The 18,970-nt window shown below is 37.7% G+C and overlaps 1 protein-coding gene across 7 annotated transcripts in view; it reads right to left on the bottom strand.

The window, feature by feature from the left end:
• LAMA2 (laminin subunit alpha 2) overlaps nucleotides 1-18,970 on the bottom strand; it is a 334,884-nt gene that overhangs the window by 29,486 nt on the left and 286,428 nt on the right. For 6 of the 7 annotated variants that reach the window (XM_041469664.1, XM_041469666.1, XM_041469667.1 and 3 more), the window contains 9 exons: nucleotides 16,292-16,474; nucleotides 14,562-14,567; nucleotides 13,318-13,472; nucleotides 11,518-11,661; nucleotides 10,487-10,620; nucleotides 5,680-5,839; nucleotides 3,099-3,223; nucleotides 2,340-2,502; nucleotides 241-385 (listed from right to left, as the gene is read on the bottom strand). In XM_041469664.1, the coding sequence (XP_041325598.1) occupies nucleotides 241-385; nucleotides 2,340-2,502; nucleotides 3,099-3,223; nucleotides 5,680-5,839; nucleotides 10,487-10,620; nucleotides 11,518-11,661; nucleotides 13,318-13,472; nucleotides 14,562-14,567; nucleotides 16,292-16,474 (1,215 nt within the window). The remainder of the gene's footprint in view (nucleotides 1-240; nucleotides 386-2,339; nucleotides 2,503-3,098; nucleotides 3,224-5,679; nucleotides 5,840-10,486; nucleotides 10,621-11,517; nucleotides 11,662-13,317; nucleotides 13,473-14,561; nucleotides 14,568-16,291; nucleotides 16,475-18,970) is intronic. The other variant, XM_041469665.1, reaches the window with a different exon arrangement.

Here is an 18,970-nt window from a genome sequence, read left to right as displayed (position 1 = left end):
TTTAGAATGCAATTTATGACAGTATAAAAAAATTATGCCTGAAAAATAGGCTACCTTCATACAGTGCCGTTTGACAGTGCAATCAGTCATAGGCAACTCAACACCGTTATAAGCTAAACAAAAGAAGTTGCTAAATCACCAGAACTTGTAATTCCCACAGCACCATCCCTGTGATTAGATGGTTAGGTGTACTGCACAGATAACTGGAATAGTCATACTGCTGACACCACAGGAACTTACCTTGCTTTTGAATTCTTGACAGGGTGAAAGATTTCCACTTGCCATCATTATGATTTTGGTTGCTGATAACCGAAGCTGTACCTGAACCCAGGTCGTAGCTGACTTTTATACGCCCACCACTGAGTTCTACGCTCATGAAATCCTTCTGTTGATGAAAAGGGTTAGATACACCATTATGATTCTTGTCCATTTTGGTAAGAGGCATAAGACATTAAATAAACACTTTTTAATCCTGGGTGACTACAGACAACATCTTTCAAGCTCTAAAAAATGCCACAACTTATGTATTTACTACCCAGGACTCTCATGAACAAAAGTCTGTTGCCAAACTCTTTTTTCCCCCCTTACATTCTCTTCTGGATTGCTAATTTAGTTGGAATTTTGCTGGCATCTTAGTTGCATTTTTGATGGGATAGCTGCACTTTTATTTTAGATTGAAGATAAAAATGGACATTATAATTACCTGAAACTAATACTCAGCTTTGAGTGTATGTTTGTACTATAATTAGTGTATTTATTGCATACTTCAGCTAGATTTAAACTTGCAAGAAGGAAAACAAAAATAGTGAAGATGGTAAACTGGGCATGTTTCACCAGATTTCCAGAGAGTAATCTATGGAAGCAACAGAGCAACAGAGAGATGGAGACAAAGAGAGCTATGAATGCTCTTGTTTTCATCAACCACTGGCACCAGTATCCAATCAGCAACTGGAGATGGCTGATGGAGGAACAATATATGCTGCACTATCTCCAGAAAAAGAGCTGGCAGGATCCAAAGAGCAAAACAAATAGCAAGAGAACCAGACAGCATGAAAGCCACTAGGTAAGGAATGGTGGAACTATAATCCAGGACGTAAATGTAGCAGAGAAATTTTTATTATCATTCTGCTCATGGCCAGTTCCACCTCTTCTCAGAGTAAAACAAACTCAGTATTCTAGATGCTTAGGCATGTCTATCCATGCATCATTAGAAAGAGCATCTTCCAAATTTTTTATGTGCTGGGACAGTAGCACAAGAAACAAAATATACCAGGGAACATTTGCTTGCGTTTTTGAGATTTCAATTAAATATTTTTTAATAGAAAAATACATAAATCACAAATAATGATATAAAATAATCTAAAATAATGACTTTAATTATACTTTCAATATTCAATTATAAAGGTTCATTAGAAAAGCTACATAAATATTTCATTATCATAGTAAAATTCTAGCCTATGCTGTAGTCAGTCAGGAGGAGCACCCTCCTCCTTGATAATTCCAGCTATTTTGATAATGATTTCCAAAATACAGGAATCTGAAATAAGACTGATTTACACAAACATAGTTTTTTTGAAGTAGCAAGTGCTCAATAATTCTTCAAGACATCAGTGAAAACTACTGTAGATATAATATGTAATATCTGCCCCATATGAAAAGGATAAGGGAAAGACTCTGTTCCCTGTCAGTCACGCAAATCAATCTGGATCAGAGATGCCAAAGATGAGTTAGACAGATCTGGACAGGTGTCTTTATAAATAATTTCTCCCTGTTATCTACACACATTTGATACTGTGTGTCAATAAAAACCTTAAACAACTTTAAAACTAATGTTTCTATTCTCTATTTTAGCTGTAAGAGACATCATTTGTAGATATTGGAAAAACACAATCACTATTACTTCTTATTTATTGCACCAGTCCCCCTTTAAACCCACTCAATAAAACATAAAACATTCTATTTATATGAGTAGGATTTCTAGATAAGACTCATCTTTTCTCATATACCCCCTTCCGTCACATGATGATATTTTAAACTATAAATAGACAAAACCAACTGAAAATGTTCACACACATAAACATCTGGGATAAAGGAAAATTAATTAATAATTTCAGAAAAGCTGGAATTCGGCCCAGAGTAACATAATGATCCCCATTCAGTAAACACTAGGTAGTCAACATGCACACTATAATACTGTCTTCATTTGGCCAGCAGTGAAGCATCATACCAGGATAGTGGTACCTTAAATTACTAATTCTTTTCATGATCTGATGAATTCAGTGACTGCAAAGATGGTGTGAAACCTGCAAGGAGCGTAGAGGTTAGCTGGCTGTTCTTACCAAGTCATCAGTAGCGAGATACATCAGCAGAGCATTTGATGAGAAGGTCCTGAACTTGAACATGACTGTGGAAATATTGGGGTTCCAGCGGATTGGGCGGCTCACCATGGCATAGCTGTCACCATCAAACTGCACCGTTCCTTCACTGTCTGCCACCTGTGGGCTGTAAAGGACAATTCCAACCATCTTCTTTGGCCATGTGAAGTTAAAACAAAAAAAGTGCAAGGCTAGGGAAATGTGGGCACATCTCCTGGTAGTCTTCCTGAACTTGGTTTGATCTCTTATCAAACCTCCCACTGACAGGGACAGCATTTCCCATTCTGTTTTGAGAATGCAAATGCCTTTCTTTTGTGGGGTCTCTGCTCACTACCCTGGTGGCTGCGAAACCCACCTGGAGGCACTGGACTCTGCTCCATGCCACACAGGAGAGCAGGCACCCTCATCACAGCTGTCCATGAGCCAGACTCAGTTCACTGTGGTTCTCATTCTCTCTCTCCCTTTGACTGTTTCTGGTTACTGGCTGTCAGGAGCCCTTCTGTCACAGCCCTGTCACACCAGCTCACTTCGGGTAACTCAGTGACCACACTTAAACCCAGACTGGCTGCTTCTCATCTCAGCGGAATTGCAACCTAACTCCTGCTGCATGCACATTGGAATTTGATGGCTGCTGTGGAAATTCCTGCTCCTCACCACCGAATGTAATGCCACTGCAGGCAGGTTCCCTAAAGAAGCACTGGAAACAGTCGGTGCTTTACCTACCTGACGGAACACCCTTTGCAGTCGCCTTCGATATCCCTGAAATTCCAGAGTCCTATTGGTTTGCTGTCTAGAAAGGTTTCCCCCATACAACCAGTGAAGGTGGTGACTCTTACAGCATCTGACTTCTGCAACAGAGAACACAAACCTCCTTAGAACTGAAGTGATCTACTGCATCTTAAAACATAACTGGTACAAAAATTATAAAAACAAATACCATCTAAAATTCCATATAAAATCATAAAAAAACCCCATAAGATGCTTTGTAATATTTCAAATATCAAAAGCATTATTTAATCCAAGAAACCCTCCTACAGAGCAACTGATCAGTGAAAAAGTGAACTGAACTTTGTATCAGCCCGAACGGGAAAGACCTTTTAGATTTGAGACTCTTGGGATGGCCAAGGGAGAACAAGTCCTGAAGAACAAGGAGCTGCTTTGGCTTCCACCTTTGGTTTTCCTGGCTGTTCAGAGAGCTGGCTGACCTGTTCAAGGCCTAGCTGGGTTTTCATTTCAGACTTTCAAGAAAAGACTTGAGCAATCTTACCCACAATACAATAAGCAAAGTGTTTATCTTGTAATGTTTGAAGCCCTGGAAATTGAAGGGTTTTTTAGCCATGGTCCAAGCTAAAAGACAGACTGAGAACTCAACTGTTACTCCTGTAACAGTTCATGCTGAATTTTGGATGCAGAAAAAGTGCAGAGGGCAAAGCAATTAAAACACATTTCCCGTCAGAACTCATTAAGCTAGGGTTATGCACAAAGAGTAATGCTCATTAGAATATAACATGGTACCATGATGAAGGTAGTAATAGTTGACAGTATAGAAAGTACTCCACTAAACATTATGCTTCTAAAAATACCCTGATTCATTTAAATTTCAGTTCATCAATATGAGCTCATTAAAAATCTATACACTTAGCTATTTGAGATAGACAAGCACCTGCTGTTTTTACAGCAATTACAAATATTAAGATCTTGCAAGAGAACATGGAGAAGTGCAATTTGAAAATACTCAAGGAAATGAATGACTCAAAAGACTTAATGTGCTACTGATATTTCCCAGGGTAATTGGATAGGTTTTAATTAGCAACAAGTATGAACTTAATGTCACTTCTAAGAAATTCATGACATCTAAGCATCACAGTCTTCTACAAGTCAGATGAAAGATCTTTTTAAAAACTGAAAACGAACTTTTTGAATACACTGCAGAAATGCATGCAAAAAGGAATGTGGACAAAACCATAGGACAAGTCTAAGGGATTCCAAAGCCCAATAATAAGACATAGCAGATTTCTGAGTTAGTGGCCTAAGATATACCAGTAACCTTGATTAAAAGTCCAAAGAGCTGCACAGTTTTAGAAAAGTCTTGGTTAAGTCTTCATTTTGTGAGCCTTACAACTGTGCCACGTGATGACAGAAATTCCCAAAAAACCTGAAGTTGTATTTTAATTCAGAGACGGTACTTGAACAAAACAAATCTGACAGTGTTTAAAACTCTACATTGCAAATATACCGGCCATACCAAACTTAAAACAGACTGCCTTCCTACTGTTGCCCCTGTCTTTATTTACCTGGAGAGAAAAAAATTCGGGAATATTTTCCTGACTAAAATGAAAAGCTAGAGAGTTCTCCACAAAATATTTGGACAACCCTTACTGAGGTTGAAAACAGCTGTTCTGACATTGAGTTTTGCGCTTCAATTTTTCTGCGTATTGTGTTATTTTAACACTTGAGGACATATACAACCTTGAGAGTAAAAAAAGTTCAGTGAGTTCACTATTTGGGAAAGTCTTGAGCTTCTTTTCAAATGCTAAAAATATTGATCAGGAACAGAATAGTTAATTTAAATTGTTTTGTAAAGAATGCCATTAGAAAATAAGTGCTAATTAGCTTTTATTGGAGAATGAGTTTTTCAAAGATTTCTGTCTATTCTATTTGGCATATATGTTCTATTCATTCCATGAAGTTTAGCAAGGTAGAAGATGTCACCAGAAAAATGAACAGACAAAAAGAAGAAAAAAATATATCAGGGGTATGATGCAGACACCTGTAGGGGAACAGGGAGGGAAACTGGAACAAAAATAAAGAAAATAAAGCAGAAGCACCAAAAGCAGACTACAAAGGAGGAGGTGATAGTGTGGATACATGACGAAGGAAAAACCCCAAATGCAAGGGAAAATATACTCTTACATGCATTGTTAGGAGACCAGAAATGTACGGAAACAGAAATAAATTCCTGTCACTCAGGAACCAAAAGCCTGTCAGGGCAGCAGTGTGTCCAAGGTAAAGCATCCATCTATCCAGCAGGAATTAGTTGTTTGGGCTAAATGCTGCATCAATACAGCCAGCTACAGGGCTTCTAATCAGAAGGTTACATCGTGCACAGTGAAGCCTCACATCTGTGCACCTTGGACTAGGCTAATCCAAATAACGTTTGAAAAGTGCAAGTGTACTACCTGCAATTAAAGCATCTACTACAACGACACCAGCATATGAAAATTTACTATTTCTGTTTTAAGCAATAACAAAATTTGTCCATACAAACGGCCAGCTAACACAGAAACACCAGAAAAGGCATTACCTTAATTTTTTCTGTTAAACCACCAACAAACAGCACAGCTTTAACATCCACATCCAGAATGGTGTATCCAGGTGGGGAGACTGCACTGAATGTGGCTGGCACGATGCTGGCTTTAGGACCATCCAGAGCTCGCACTGATATTGTGCCATTTTTCCCAGTCCTAGAGAAAAAAAAAATATTTAAGCATACAAAGTCAGTAGTTACACCAAACATAGGAAAGCTCTATTTTAAATGGTGCCTTTTAACAGAAGCACACGTGACTGACCTGATTATGCCTCATTTTGATACAAGTGAACAGACACTTATGCCTGCATAAGCTAAAGACAGAACCAGATCTTTTCCTCACCTGAATGTCCTTTTTGAACAAAATTCACTATACACATGATGTGGACCTTGCATTGACAAAACAAAGAATGTGTATTAGATTATATTTAAACTGAAACGAAGTGTTAAATTAGTTCAGTTTCCTTCACTGTCAGAAACAGAATTCACATCTCCTGCAGTGGAGTTGTCAGGCTGCTTTTCAAACAGGTACAAACCCCATTATGTTCAAGAAAATTACTTCATTGTCCTTTATGAATGGCAACAAAACAGCAATGGACTTGGCATTTATTAACTGTTTCTGCATCTAATGTACTAACTGGCACAGAAGGAGTTAGCTGACATATTTTTACAACAGAAGGAACACACTGTGGAGAGCTATGATTCCTGAATCCTCCTTCTGAAACTTCTTATAGATGGGTCTCGCATTTACCGGTCTGCAGCCACCTGGGATGTCCCCAGCTGAAGAGGGCTGCTGGTATATGATTGAAAGTGGCTCCCTCAGTAGTCTTGGGTGGATTCCATTCCCATGGACTTGTGTGGGTCTAAGGTGCAACTGGTTTATAGCAGAAGGGAATAACTGATGGGAAGCCCTTTAAGGGATAAAAGTAATAATTCTTGAAAAATCAAGTCACCGAGCAGACTGACACTTTTTAGGATGTCTGATAATCCACAAATAGTATGGATGTCTTTCATCTTCAAACAGACTGAAATGCTCACAATGGAGTCTCTTCTATAAATAATTCTCTCTTATTTAGGGAGGACAATGGAGCTTGAAGAAAGATCTTGGCTAACTTGACAGCAAAAAGACATTGCTACCCTGTGCATGACAAGTTATCAGGTTATGAGATATTGTTCTAGTGATAGTCAGCTCTGTAAAACTGGAGGATTACAGAGGATGTATCAGCACTATGTGGCTGATATGCAGAATGACACGGAAAGGACACTAAACTGAGAGAAGCTGGCAACTCCCTTGAGGGCAGATAGGCCCTGCAGAAGGACCTCGACAAACCAGAGAGACGGGCAATCACCAACCGTATGAAATTTAACAAGGGCAGGTGCTGTATTCTGTACCTGGGATGGGACTGTGTGCACAGACTGGGGAGTGAGAGGCTGGAGAACACCTCCATGAAAAGGGACCTGGGGGACCTGGTCAAAGGCAAGTAGAACATGAGTCTTGGCAGCCAGGAGGGCCAAACTTGTCTTGGGGTGCATCAGGCACAGCATCACCAGCTGGGCAAGGGAGGGGATTGTCCTGCTTTGCTCTGCACTGGGGCGGCCTCACCTCAAGTGCTGGGGGCAGTTTTGGGTGCCACAATATTAAAAAACACATTAAAGTATTAGAGAAAGTCCAAAGCAGGGCCCTGTTCAAAGCAAGAACGGTGAAGAGTCTGGAGGGGAAGCCTTATGAGCAGTGGCTGAGGTCACTTGGTCTGTTCAGCCTGGAGAAGAGGAGACTGAGGGCAGACCTCTTTGCAGACTTCAACATCCTCACGAGGGGAAATGGAGGGGCAGGTACTAATCTCTTTAGTCCTGTGATCAGTGATAGAACTTGAGAGAACAGCATGAAGCTGAGTTTGGGGAGGTTTAGGTTGGATATCAGAAAAAAGTTTTCCATCCTGAGGGTGGCTGAGTTCTGGAACAGGCTCCCCATGGAAGTGGTCAGAACACCAAGATTGCCTAAATTCAAGAAGTGTTTGGACAGCGCTGTCAGGAGTTGGGCTTGATGATCCTGATGGGTGCCTCCAACTCAGCATCTTCTACAAAAAAATTGTGTAATGACATGCAGTGTTTGCTCCTAAGGAGAGGCATGATATTAATGAGATGACTTTAGCAAATCATCAGCATTAAAAGAAAAACTACCACATAGTAAACTCTGTTCCTTGGCCCCTTGAAAGCACAGAAAACCTTCACTGAAAAGCATGGCTTATATTTGCTACAGTACTTTAGGACTGAATTCTTGCTGAACTAAATTGGATATGTGTATAGTGAACTTGTGATTCAGGCATCCTTTGTCATCAAAAGAAGGGCACTGCTTGAACTCTGTCACTAACAATCAAAACAATGGTAATACTCAAATAACAGTTGATTAAAATCACAACTAATCAAGTTCTGCTCCTAACTGAGGCCTACTGAAGTTAAGTAACACTGATCTAGTGAGTCTCAAAAATATTCTCTCATCCATCTGACTCACAAAATTGACATTATTTGCATGTTGTAAATCTGCTTTAAATCATTTTGTCACATACTGTTATGCTAGTTTTTCCTTTGTTAATTGATACTTGGGTTGATTGCATCTTGATGCCAATCAGATTTGCTTCTGTAAGCAGGTAAGTAACTTGTAAGTGACATTTGCTAAACTCCTGTACCAGCAAAGTAGAGGGAATTCCTTTAGAAAGTCCTATAGGAATAAACAAATTCTACTTCAATTCCATTAAAAAAAATTCAAGGTATTTCCATCATAACATCTGAATATACAATAAAATGCAAAGGATCAGTATGCTTTAAATAAAAAAAGTGATGAAAATTAAAAGTGTCCCTGGAAAAATGATGCAGTAATTATCAGTTTAGTCTAACTGGAAATTTTGGTGCATGCATAAACCAACCATCTCTGGTCATTACTCAACAGTCAGATTTTTCATATTAAGATTTAATAAGATATTTTCATATTAAGATAATAAGATTTTATTTAGAATACTAAGTGAACTTGAGAATTTTCAAACCTCTGTGCCACATCTTTTCTTTCTCAGGCCCTTTGGGATTCAAAGGGCCTATCAACCTATGGTGGGTTTAACACCATATCATTATTACTGTTAATCCCTGTCACCACTTAATGGTAAAATTCGCTAAGGCCAGAATTTCATCTTATGTCCTCATGCTAAGCAGGTGCCCTGCGCCAGCTGCTCAGGCCATTCTGTCGGGCTGAAAAGCCTGTGGCTGGAACTGAGCAGAAATTTGGAGAAAGTGTGTGAGGGAATGAAATGAGTAAAACACTCCAACAGGTTAGGAAGGGAGTTCGAGTAGAGCCATCAAATGGACTAAAATGTTCAGAGTTGAAGATTCTTCCATAGGATATGTGATTTGTGAAGTCTGCCTTAAGAATGCAAAATCAGTCCCAAGCTCTTCATCTTAATCCCACAAATCCGCTTAATGCCTCTGTAAAGTTATTCTCCTAAACTCCACTCTGTACTTCTGATTTGTGCAGCTGTAATCATTCTAAATTGCTGATCCAGCACTTTGTTCGAAACTAATGGCATGCACATCCTATACATCCAGAACAACCAGCTAATAGGTAATGGGCTTTTGTAGGATGTGTGAATTTTATACCATGTTCTGGCTACATATTCTGCTGAAGCAGCTTTCTTGTAAATGAAAGCCTGGCATTAGTGTGTCATGAAGCTGCTTTGGTATGCATAATGTGAACTGGTGAAGATTTCAACAATTTGTATTGCACCCCAGTTTGTATTTTCCTAGCAGTAAGGTTTCATTAAGCCAGCTTCTGGAGACCGGGCTGTAATTTTATTTAATTCTCTGCTCTGAATGGATGATTTCTGTGATTTCATTAAATTATTTAAACTGAATGCCATTTCCTCTTCTTGGAGCTATGCATGTTACCAGAATTAGAGTGCTTTGTTTTCTTCCTCCTCCGTTCTCTCATTTTCTAACTGTATTATCCATTCTATGTTTAATACTATGTGAAATTAACTGTAATGATGCAGGAGAAATTACTCAGCTTTCTATCAAATTGCGATACAGCTGATGTTATCTAAATTACTAAGATCTATTCAAGATAAAGGCTATAGAGTTATGCAATCCTTATGCTGTGATTCCTACACCATATGCCATGTGTTTGCTATTTGAATGAAAAATACAAGCTTCAGCTAACAAACTTGGGATTTGAATATTTATATATCCATATTTTTAAAGTTCAAAGGCATTAAATAGCTGATCTCAAATTACAAAATATATTTTAACTTTTCAGAATATCTCCTCCTTCAATTTTTATGAACTGTATCTTTCATAAATATTTCCAGTCTGATGAAACATTTTGCCCATGGGAATGGCATTCTGAATAAGACTCAAGATACTGCTGTGTGACAGACCATTCACTTGCAGTACAGTATCAAGACCAAAAATTCAGAAAAGCTGCTCCTCTTTAAAATTCAGGGAGAAAAGAATAGTAGTTATTTGAGCGCCAAAACCTGTAACTGATTTTAAAAGTAAGCTAGTTGAAGAAGACAATCAATAGAGTGATAGATAAACAAAAGGGAATAAATATAAGGAGTCATAGATTGCTGATGCTGGAGGTGAAATATGTGATTAAAGTAAATTCTTGACAGAGAACAATTGACATTTCAATAGAAACTGTAGTGTATACACTTTCTGTACTGTACCGGATGCAGGTCCAAAACCTTTTGTCAAACCAGACTAGAATTTCTCACAGCAACCATTTTTCTAAAATCTTTGAAATGAAATATTTACTTACCTAGAGGCTTCAATCCGGTACCAAAACCCATCATCAATGGTCAGATCTGGATATTCTACCCGTCCAACTCCGGATCCCACATCCCATAGGAAGCTCACCTTGCCTTTGCGCATCTCTATGGCCAAGAAGTCAGTCTACATGCAAAACATGAAAACAGAAGTGATCTCACACTTCAATTAAGGAAGTTTTCCAGAACTTTTCACACTTCAGAAGGTCTAATGAGGCATCAGAAACCCACACATAGACAGTAGAGAATTAACATTAATTCTCACATTGCTCCAAAATGAGACTCTCTTTTTCCTGTTTTTATTTGTTCTAACAAGGAATCTTAAGCTAAATACAGCAAATTATTTCTCTCAGTGATATGCAGTAAATCACTGCTAGACTTACAGAATGTTAACATTGCAGCCACCAAGAGAAGGATTTAACTCAGAGGAACACTGAAACATTCATTGGATGGCAGAAAGACATCGAGATACATGATGCCATCTAGCCTTTTCATTTTGCATTAGGAAAATAAAATACATGTTGGAAATGTTGAAAAATAGAATACTTTTTCCATTTACTGAATTATTATTGGTTGTTCTAGAAGTCTGTCTGCTATAGGCCTCATGGGAAACTGAATCATTCACCATTATTATGCTTGAAATTGTAGTCTTGACTTAAAATTACAATAAATAGGAACTTTGACAGATGCAATATGATTAGCTACTTCATTCCCTATGGAAAACCCACAACCAACTCCAAAATTACTTTGGTTGCACAGTGAATTTTAAAGCTCTAATGTAGTTAATGTACAAGCCTGCTATTTCATATCTGGTTAAAATAAAGATACATGTAAAAAATTTGCTGGTCATATTTTAGAAATCTCTATATTAATACCAAAGACAGTAAATGTCTAGATTATTTTAGACTCTCTACTACTGCTTTGAAGCCTCTGGGTGAAAAGAAAGCCCTTCTCATCTTCTTTATTTGTCAGTAGTATGATTTGATCGAGCAACTCTGACATGAAAGGCAGGAGACAGACTCACAAACTTGGCACTTCCAAGGTAAAAAAGCAGATTGTCAGCAACTACAGTCTTCACATTGACAATGATGGTGTTGTATGTTCCCTTCTTTATTTCTGGTCTGTACGTGCGAATACAATTGCCTCCAGAGGACACGGACACTTTGATCTTCAAAAAGAAGCGTAACAGAAAGAATGCAGTTAACTGATTATTATTCCAGAATTAACCATAGATGCTTCCAAATAATTATAAGACTATTACATTTTTTTTTCCTTCACATTTTTCTGTTACGTGTACCAGGGAGTTACTTGGATATGTGAAGAAGGTAGAAATCGAATTTTCTTTCTGGGATTGTTTAGTAAAAGGAACGAAAATCTCTTTTTAGAACTCACATTTAAAGGACAAACTGCGTAGATTAAAAATACATAGAAGATATACTGGTCTAATGCTAATAACAGTGGAATTCTATCAGTACAGACAGTCTATAAGTAGAAGATGCAGCCAGAAAAATAAGCAGCACTCCTGAAGGAATTACAGCATATTGCTGTTGGGTAGTCATAATTATCTATTTTTCCCTTGTAATAGCTTTGATTGTGCCAATTTAAGACACCTTTTCAATTTTTTTTAAAACCAACAGTTATGTCTATCACTGCTTTTGCATAGTCCCTAATGGAGCTGGCATTCATAACTAAGTTTCATTTCCACTGCTGAGTGACACATGCATTTGGATCCATGTATTGGTTTCCTCAGGCTCTGAGCACAAATAAAAACACTTTACTGTTTGCTTTCATAATGCCAGCACAGACATAATGACAGTACAACGGTGTTTCAATCCCAGCTAGATATGTTTAAGCATTAGAGGAAATGTACATAATGGTATCACCTTATGCTTACAGCAAACTCTGCTAAAAAGGAGATCCATTATAGGACCAAACTCCTAATTTCCTTATCTCAGAAATGCTGAGAAGTTAAATACTACAAAGCCCTCAGACAGAAGATGAATATAACAAAACATATCATTACTGTAGCCTGTCTTTCTGTTCTGTACAGATTTCATCACATATGTGCTGAAAACTTCTTTCACCAGCATCCCACTATTTATCCTATCACTTCTTTCCCAGTATCCTATTATTGTGTTGATTATCTTTTTAAACTATTTTTTCAACCATTTTTGAGGGAGATTTCTCAAGTACCATCTACAAGCTTCTTTTTCCTTTGCTATTTAAATCACAAGCTGAATCATCTCAGTATTAAACTGGATGATCCTAGAGTTGACAACATTACTGAATCAAGGAGATGGACTCCAAACTCATTAACTGGACTAGAAATATATTCTTAAGCTCAGTGCTGCTACTGGACAGAGAAAAATCAAAAATATGGGAAAAGCAGATATACTCCGCAATTTCAGTGAGTCTGAGATGGTGTCACTCTTGAGTAATGTAAATTCTATGAAATGAAATCAGGGGCTTAATATCACTGCTGAAGCAGAAAAATACATTTTTGTTTTCAGAAAAAATCAATGATATTGTGACTCTTCTGTACTATCAACCACAATAGTTCTTAAAAATAACCTTTTGAGATCCATTCCTACAGATATTATTCATTTAACAAGTGCATGTTTTAAATGAAGAAACAAGACACAGAGTGAGAATCATCAGAATATTCTCTTATTTTCTAAGAAATTACACTCCATTATTTGCTCTCTTTATGCATGTTTAGAATTAGGAAAGATTCACACTGTAGAAAAGAAATAAAAAGTAGAAAATAAAATCCCATCAATACTCAAGAGGTTGTTTTTGGTTTTTTTTGAGAAATGGGACTTACCGAATTGGCTTGCTTCCGAGCTTGGTTTATCAGCTCTTTTATCTGAGAAATGTTCTTTCCTAAGTTATCCTGGAGTTCTTTGATTGGCTTGATTTTATCTAGCAGGCGATCTGCTTCCTTTTCTAGGTTTTTAATACTGGAATCTGCATCAGCAACTTCATAAGAAAGAACAAAATAGAGCTTTAGAGAATAGTGTCAGAGACTAATTAAACACCGCAATAATAAAATTCAAGAAAATTCTGCATACACAATGCTCAGGAGATTGTATATGCAACTATGAGCTACACACAGGCCAGGATGATACCTGAACAGAATAAGGCAATTTCAGAATGTTTAGAATCAAGTTAAAGTAGCAATAGCAGCAAACACTGGTGTTAAAGCAGGATTTTTAAGATGCAACTATGCTTCAGGTCAGAATGATATGTATGGAAAACATTTCCTGTAGCAAAATACATTTATGAATGAAATATTTGCTCTCTGCCTTAAAAAAACCCCACAAATTCTGAAGAAAAATGCTGGATTAATGAAAACTGGTTGGTTTCCATAAGTAATTTCTGAAATTACTGGGGGGTTAAAATTAACTTGAAATTAATTATTGAACTAACTGTAATGGACAAAATACAAAAAAGGCTTTATTCTGATCACAAGCTTAAAATTCTGTATGTGTACTGAAAGCAGATTTAAAAACAGTGACAGTAAACTACAAATTATTTTCTTTTTGTTTTTCAGGTGAAGTAAATAATTTTACCAAAATATTTTTGCCTCTCTTTTTCTTAAGCCTCAAATTCCTTTTTTGCCCCTCAACATACAACTAGTGAATATTACCCTCTCTTTGATAACTCATGAGCAGATCTGAGGATTGCAACCCTTGGCTTGCCTGAGGGTATAGGTTTTTGTGGATGACACAGAGGGACAAACACGCGTTTACCAGAAAGATGCATATTACATGAAAGTAATAGTAAGAGCAATAAAAATAATGCTTAGACAAAGTATTAAAAACTGCATATCAAATTTTTTTACCCAAATACTCATACCAAAACCTTCCAGATGCTTCTTAAGGTTTCATGTGAGTTAAACTAACTACCAAATCACTTTATCTAATAAAGTTCTCAAAAAGTAACTATTTAGCTATTTCAATGAACGAGAAACATAGAGGACCATGCAGAGGCTTTGGTGGTAAGCAGTGAGCAATTGTTTACTGGAAAATGCACACTATAAGCTGCAAGAAAGAAAAACATACGTACAGATTTCTGCGGGCAAGATATGGAGACAAAGAAAAGAGAAAAACAGAGGATAACATAAGAGAGGGAAGATAACATAAAAGAATGTTTTGAAGATCTAAACAGAAATGTAAAGTAAAGGACAGGATGAGTCTATAAATAACTTTTTACCTTTTAAATATTTCATATCTATCAAAATAAGAATTCAGCACCTGAATTTTGACATAGAGAGGCTATGTCTGCTTTTGCATTTAGTCATGAGTGCCAGCCTACTCACTTCATACATCTGGAATGGTTCACCCTACATTACTTTAATCTCATTCTGTAATCTGAGTATCCATTAACATTTGGAGAATGACAGACGTGTACCTCTGGAGAACATCCCACAGTTCAGTTTTATCTGACATGAAACAGTTTGTAAGTGTTAAGACCACTCTTCAATGCAAACAAAATAATGATGACTGGGGACAATCAAGAGATTAAATTTTATATTCTCACTTCTAATCCCAACTAAAGCGCTAATGTACACACAGGCTCAGAATACTTGAGCTGAGACAGGTGGCCTAGTCTAGATTCAGCAGCGCCAAGAAACAGCTGCTTTAAGACTGCTTCTCAGTTGTTTACAACTCCCCTGCAAGAGACCTTACAGATCTTCTGGTTCTACAACCTACTGTAATCTAACCACACCATTTCAATCAACAAGTCTTTTTCATATTGTCTAAACTTGTATGCACCCAATGGGAATTGTACTGGGGCTCACACATGTATCCCAGCTGATGAGCAATGGGGAACTTGCAATAGCAGGCAGGGACAAACGGCCATTGGGATTAACTACTTTCACTTGTACAGCAACATTGTACGGCAAAAATTGGCAGAGGATTTTTGTCCACAGAATGACAGCCTCCTAAACTATATGTTTTTAGGTGCCCAGCTTCATCAAGATGACAACAATCTGGGGAGCCCAGAATAGCTGAGGAATTAGCTCCTCAGTAATTTCCTAAAGACACTCCAGTTTTGTGGCTGTATACCCCTATATGAGAGATGGTCTAGCAATCTACCATAAAATGTATTGTAATACAGAATTCATTTTTATCCATCCTAACCAAAGTGAAAATGCTAAAGTAATTGCCACATTTGATAACAGAATTCAAGGCAAAAAAAAAAAAAAAAAAAAAAAAAAAAAAAAAAAAAAAAAAAAACCCAATCCAAAAGCCCCCACAAAGCAGATAAAACCCCATTCCCAGAATCTTCTTTCTTTTTTTAAGCGTCTTCAGTATTCCACCAAAAATAGTAATGTACATGAAAGAAGCCATGCATTTCTCCCAGGACTGATTATCTGATTGACTGAAGACAGATTTAGTGTGGGGTATTTTTCTTGAATCAGGCAGTGAATTGCCAGTCAGAATCTTTGATTAGTCACCTCCTAAATACTTTAAAAAACAATCTGAGGAACAAATCTATCCATTACACATGCATCCTACTGATATTAGCTTTTCTTGCAACTACTAGCACTAGTCTTTAAGATTTAAAATTCTTTTCACAGAATTGTTAGCGTTGAAAGGGAGGACCTCTGGTCCCTTTTCACATATAAGAAGCCCAGAAAATAGAAGTTGATAGAGAGTCCTTTTATCCCAGCATACTGTAGTAATGCTATGTAAGTGAAATTATGGAGTGTCTCTGTTGCATTTTGAGATATGAAACGAAAAGCACAAACTGAAAAAAACCACCACCAAACAACCCAAAAAAGATCTTACTGTTCTTGACTGGATCCTTCACAACTGCATTTGTTTTGGCCACATCATCTGTAAGTTTACTGTAGTTTTTTCTCAAGCCCAGGAGATTCCGATTGAGGTCTTTAATCTGGGCCAGGACGTCATTTGCAGTATCGTTGGCTTGTCTCGCTTTGTCTTTGGCTGCCTGTACCTTTATAGCTGTATCTGCAGGTAGAAAGTGATAACAAAATGATTGCCCAGAGTGCAGACGTAACTTTTTTGAACAAAGATATATATTTGCGCTCCAAAAAACTCCACCTTTATTTCTGCAGTTTTGGCTCTGAAAAACCCCTCAAATACAACAGCACCTTAGAAATATGTCAGAATATTTAATAAACCATTATCATTGTCAGTGCTGACAAGAGAAAGAAAAGAGAACCCTGATTGCCTTTTTTCACCATATCGAAGTAGCTCCTTTTGGGTCATTATTAGAGGTCATGCACCTTTCTGATTGAGTGAAAGTTGGAGTTACTGTGTTACTTCCCTCTACTAGTCCCACAAATTATTTTCAGCCACACCTTAAATTATGCCACCCCTGCACATGTTTGTTCTTGTCCCACATGAGCTCTGTCAATCTCATTCTGAATTTCTCTGCTTTTATCTGACTATTAGTATAGCAGGGATGGAAGAATTATTAGTTTAAGCTGCTCTCTGCTCTCTCTCAAGTCCTTGAACAAGATATATGACAGGGTCATTTTCTCTCCCTTCCTCATTTGATCATTTTCCTGTTGGACAACTAATTTACTCCATTTTCTTATCCATGCCATTTATTTGCTCCGAATTTCATTCTTAATACTCATCTGCTTGTTTTTATGAGTGTCCTTGTGCCAAGAGTAAGCATCCTGTAATTTTAATCTGCCAAGAGTTTATTAGATTGCTAATGATTGCATAATTCATATTACTTGTACTTGTTCCATATTTAGTATTCTGTGTCCTAAGGTTAACAGGCCTTGGTTGACTGAGACATCTGTCTGTGCTCAAGACAAATAACCATGTCAGTATCTTGACCAAAACCCAAGAAATGGCACATGATGAGCATAAAATATTAATCTATTTATTTTGTGAGTGCTGATTTCAAGGATTATTCGATCTAAACCAAAACTTTTCAGTTAGCTGGAATCTTAAAGCCACAAAAATGTACAAGATGAATAGTAAATTGTTTTTTATGCTAAGGGATTACTAGCAATCTGAACCTTCTAAACCATCAGAAATCAGACAGAATACAGATTTTCTTCAGAGGCTTTTCTTAAGGTGAAACTTCAGTTTATAAAGTGCTCCTTGGGAAGAAATTCATAGCAAAATAGATTGATTTAAAAGATTTAATTTTTTATAACATTCACTATTCATTATAATGAAAGTGAGATGTAGCTCCCTGTCCCTTGCTATCACAACGCAATGTACCTAACATCCCAGGACTTTGGGATTTTAATGACTATTATGTTTAAAAATAAAAGTCGCCAGGGAATGACAAATGTGCATATGTGAGACACTGAAATGTTGAAGGCCAATGACTCAAGCAATGGTCCATTGGCAAAAGCAGCAGGTTGCTATGCTGAGGTCAGATAACTCTTAAACTAAGGGGAAGAGCAGAGTTTTTATGTGTGTGGTGATGAAACCTCTGATTTGCATAAGAACAGCCCAGGTGTCTCACCCATCACCAGAGGATACCCAAAATAAAGCGACCTTTGTTTAGCAAGGAGATTTTTTTTTGAGCCAGATTAGGAAAACGATCGATAAGAAGCAAATCCTGTGGAGCTGGGATAATGCTCGTTATCATGCCAATATCCTCCCTTACCCCACTGGCTGTGATGTAAAACTCACCTGCCTGGGGGCATGTGTTGGGACATTCACACACAGGTCTGAAGGTGTTCATCCCTTCTGAGAAGATGTCACTGGCCCAACTACATCGGTTTAGAAGGGGTCATAAAGCACCAAAAACCCCAGACTAATTTCTGGGGCCTTCTGCCAGAGGACAGCACATGAGCCACAGTGTTGCATCAAACAGTGTAGAACTCCCCTCCAGGGGAGGTACCTGGGAGTTCCCACCTGAACCTGAAAGTGCCTTAACCCACTGAACTTCATGTTGTGTGGGGTTTCCCCCACCCTGGATGGATCAAGACTGTGACCATCACTTTGACCAAGCGACAGATAAATTGCAACAACCACGTCTTGTTGATGGACCCATATGTGTGGTATCTTTCCTCTCCACTAACTTTTCTTCCCTTCCCTTCTCTCTTTTTTCTCTTTTTTATACTTTTTATATTGTCAGATTTTTATAGTTAATAACCGAAACGGCTACATACCTCCTTTCTACTGCAACCAAATTTTTCTAAAATTAACCAGCCATATTTATATGTATATATACATGTACATATACATCTATCTATCTACACTGGTCATTCAGTGTCATTTCACTCTAATCCACCCCAAGGGATCTATTAACAAGAAGCTCAGTCACTCTTGCCTTCAGGGTGGGTCACAAGAGCGCAGCATTTCAGAGTCCATTGAGGAAAACCTGTTCCAGTTCTAAGCAATTTACAGGCGAAAAAAGATGTACAACACCAATAGTGGCTGGAAATGTTGAGAGTAGGGTGGAAAGGTAAGACAAAACACAGCAAATTTTACCCTGCTTTTTCTGTAAAGTCAGTAAGACTTATTCTT

Source organism: Pyrgilauda ruficollis, unplaced genomic scaffold, assembly GCF_017590135.1.
Source record: "Pyrgilauda ruficollis isolate IOZ18807 unplaced genomic scaffold, ASM1759013v1 scaffold24, whole genome shotgun sequence".
Taxonomy (NCBI): domain Eukaryota; kingdom Metazoa; phylum Chordata; class Aves; order Passeriformes; family Passeridae; genus Pyrgilauda; species Pyrgilauda ruficollis.
This window is presented reverse-complemented; position numbering and strand designations above follow the sequence as displayed.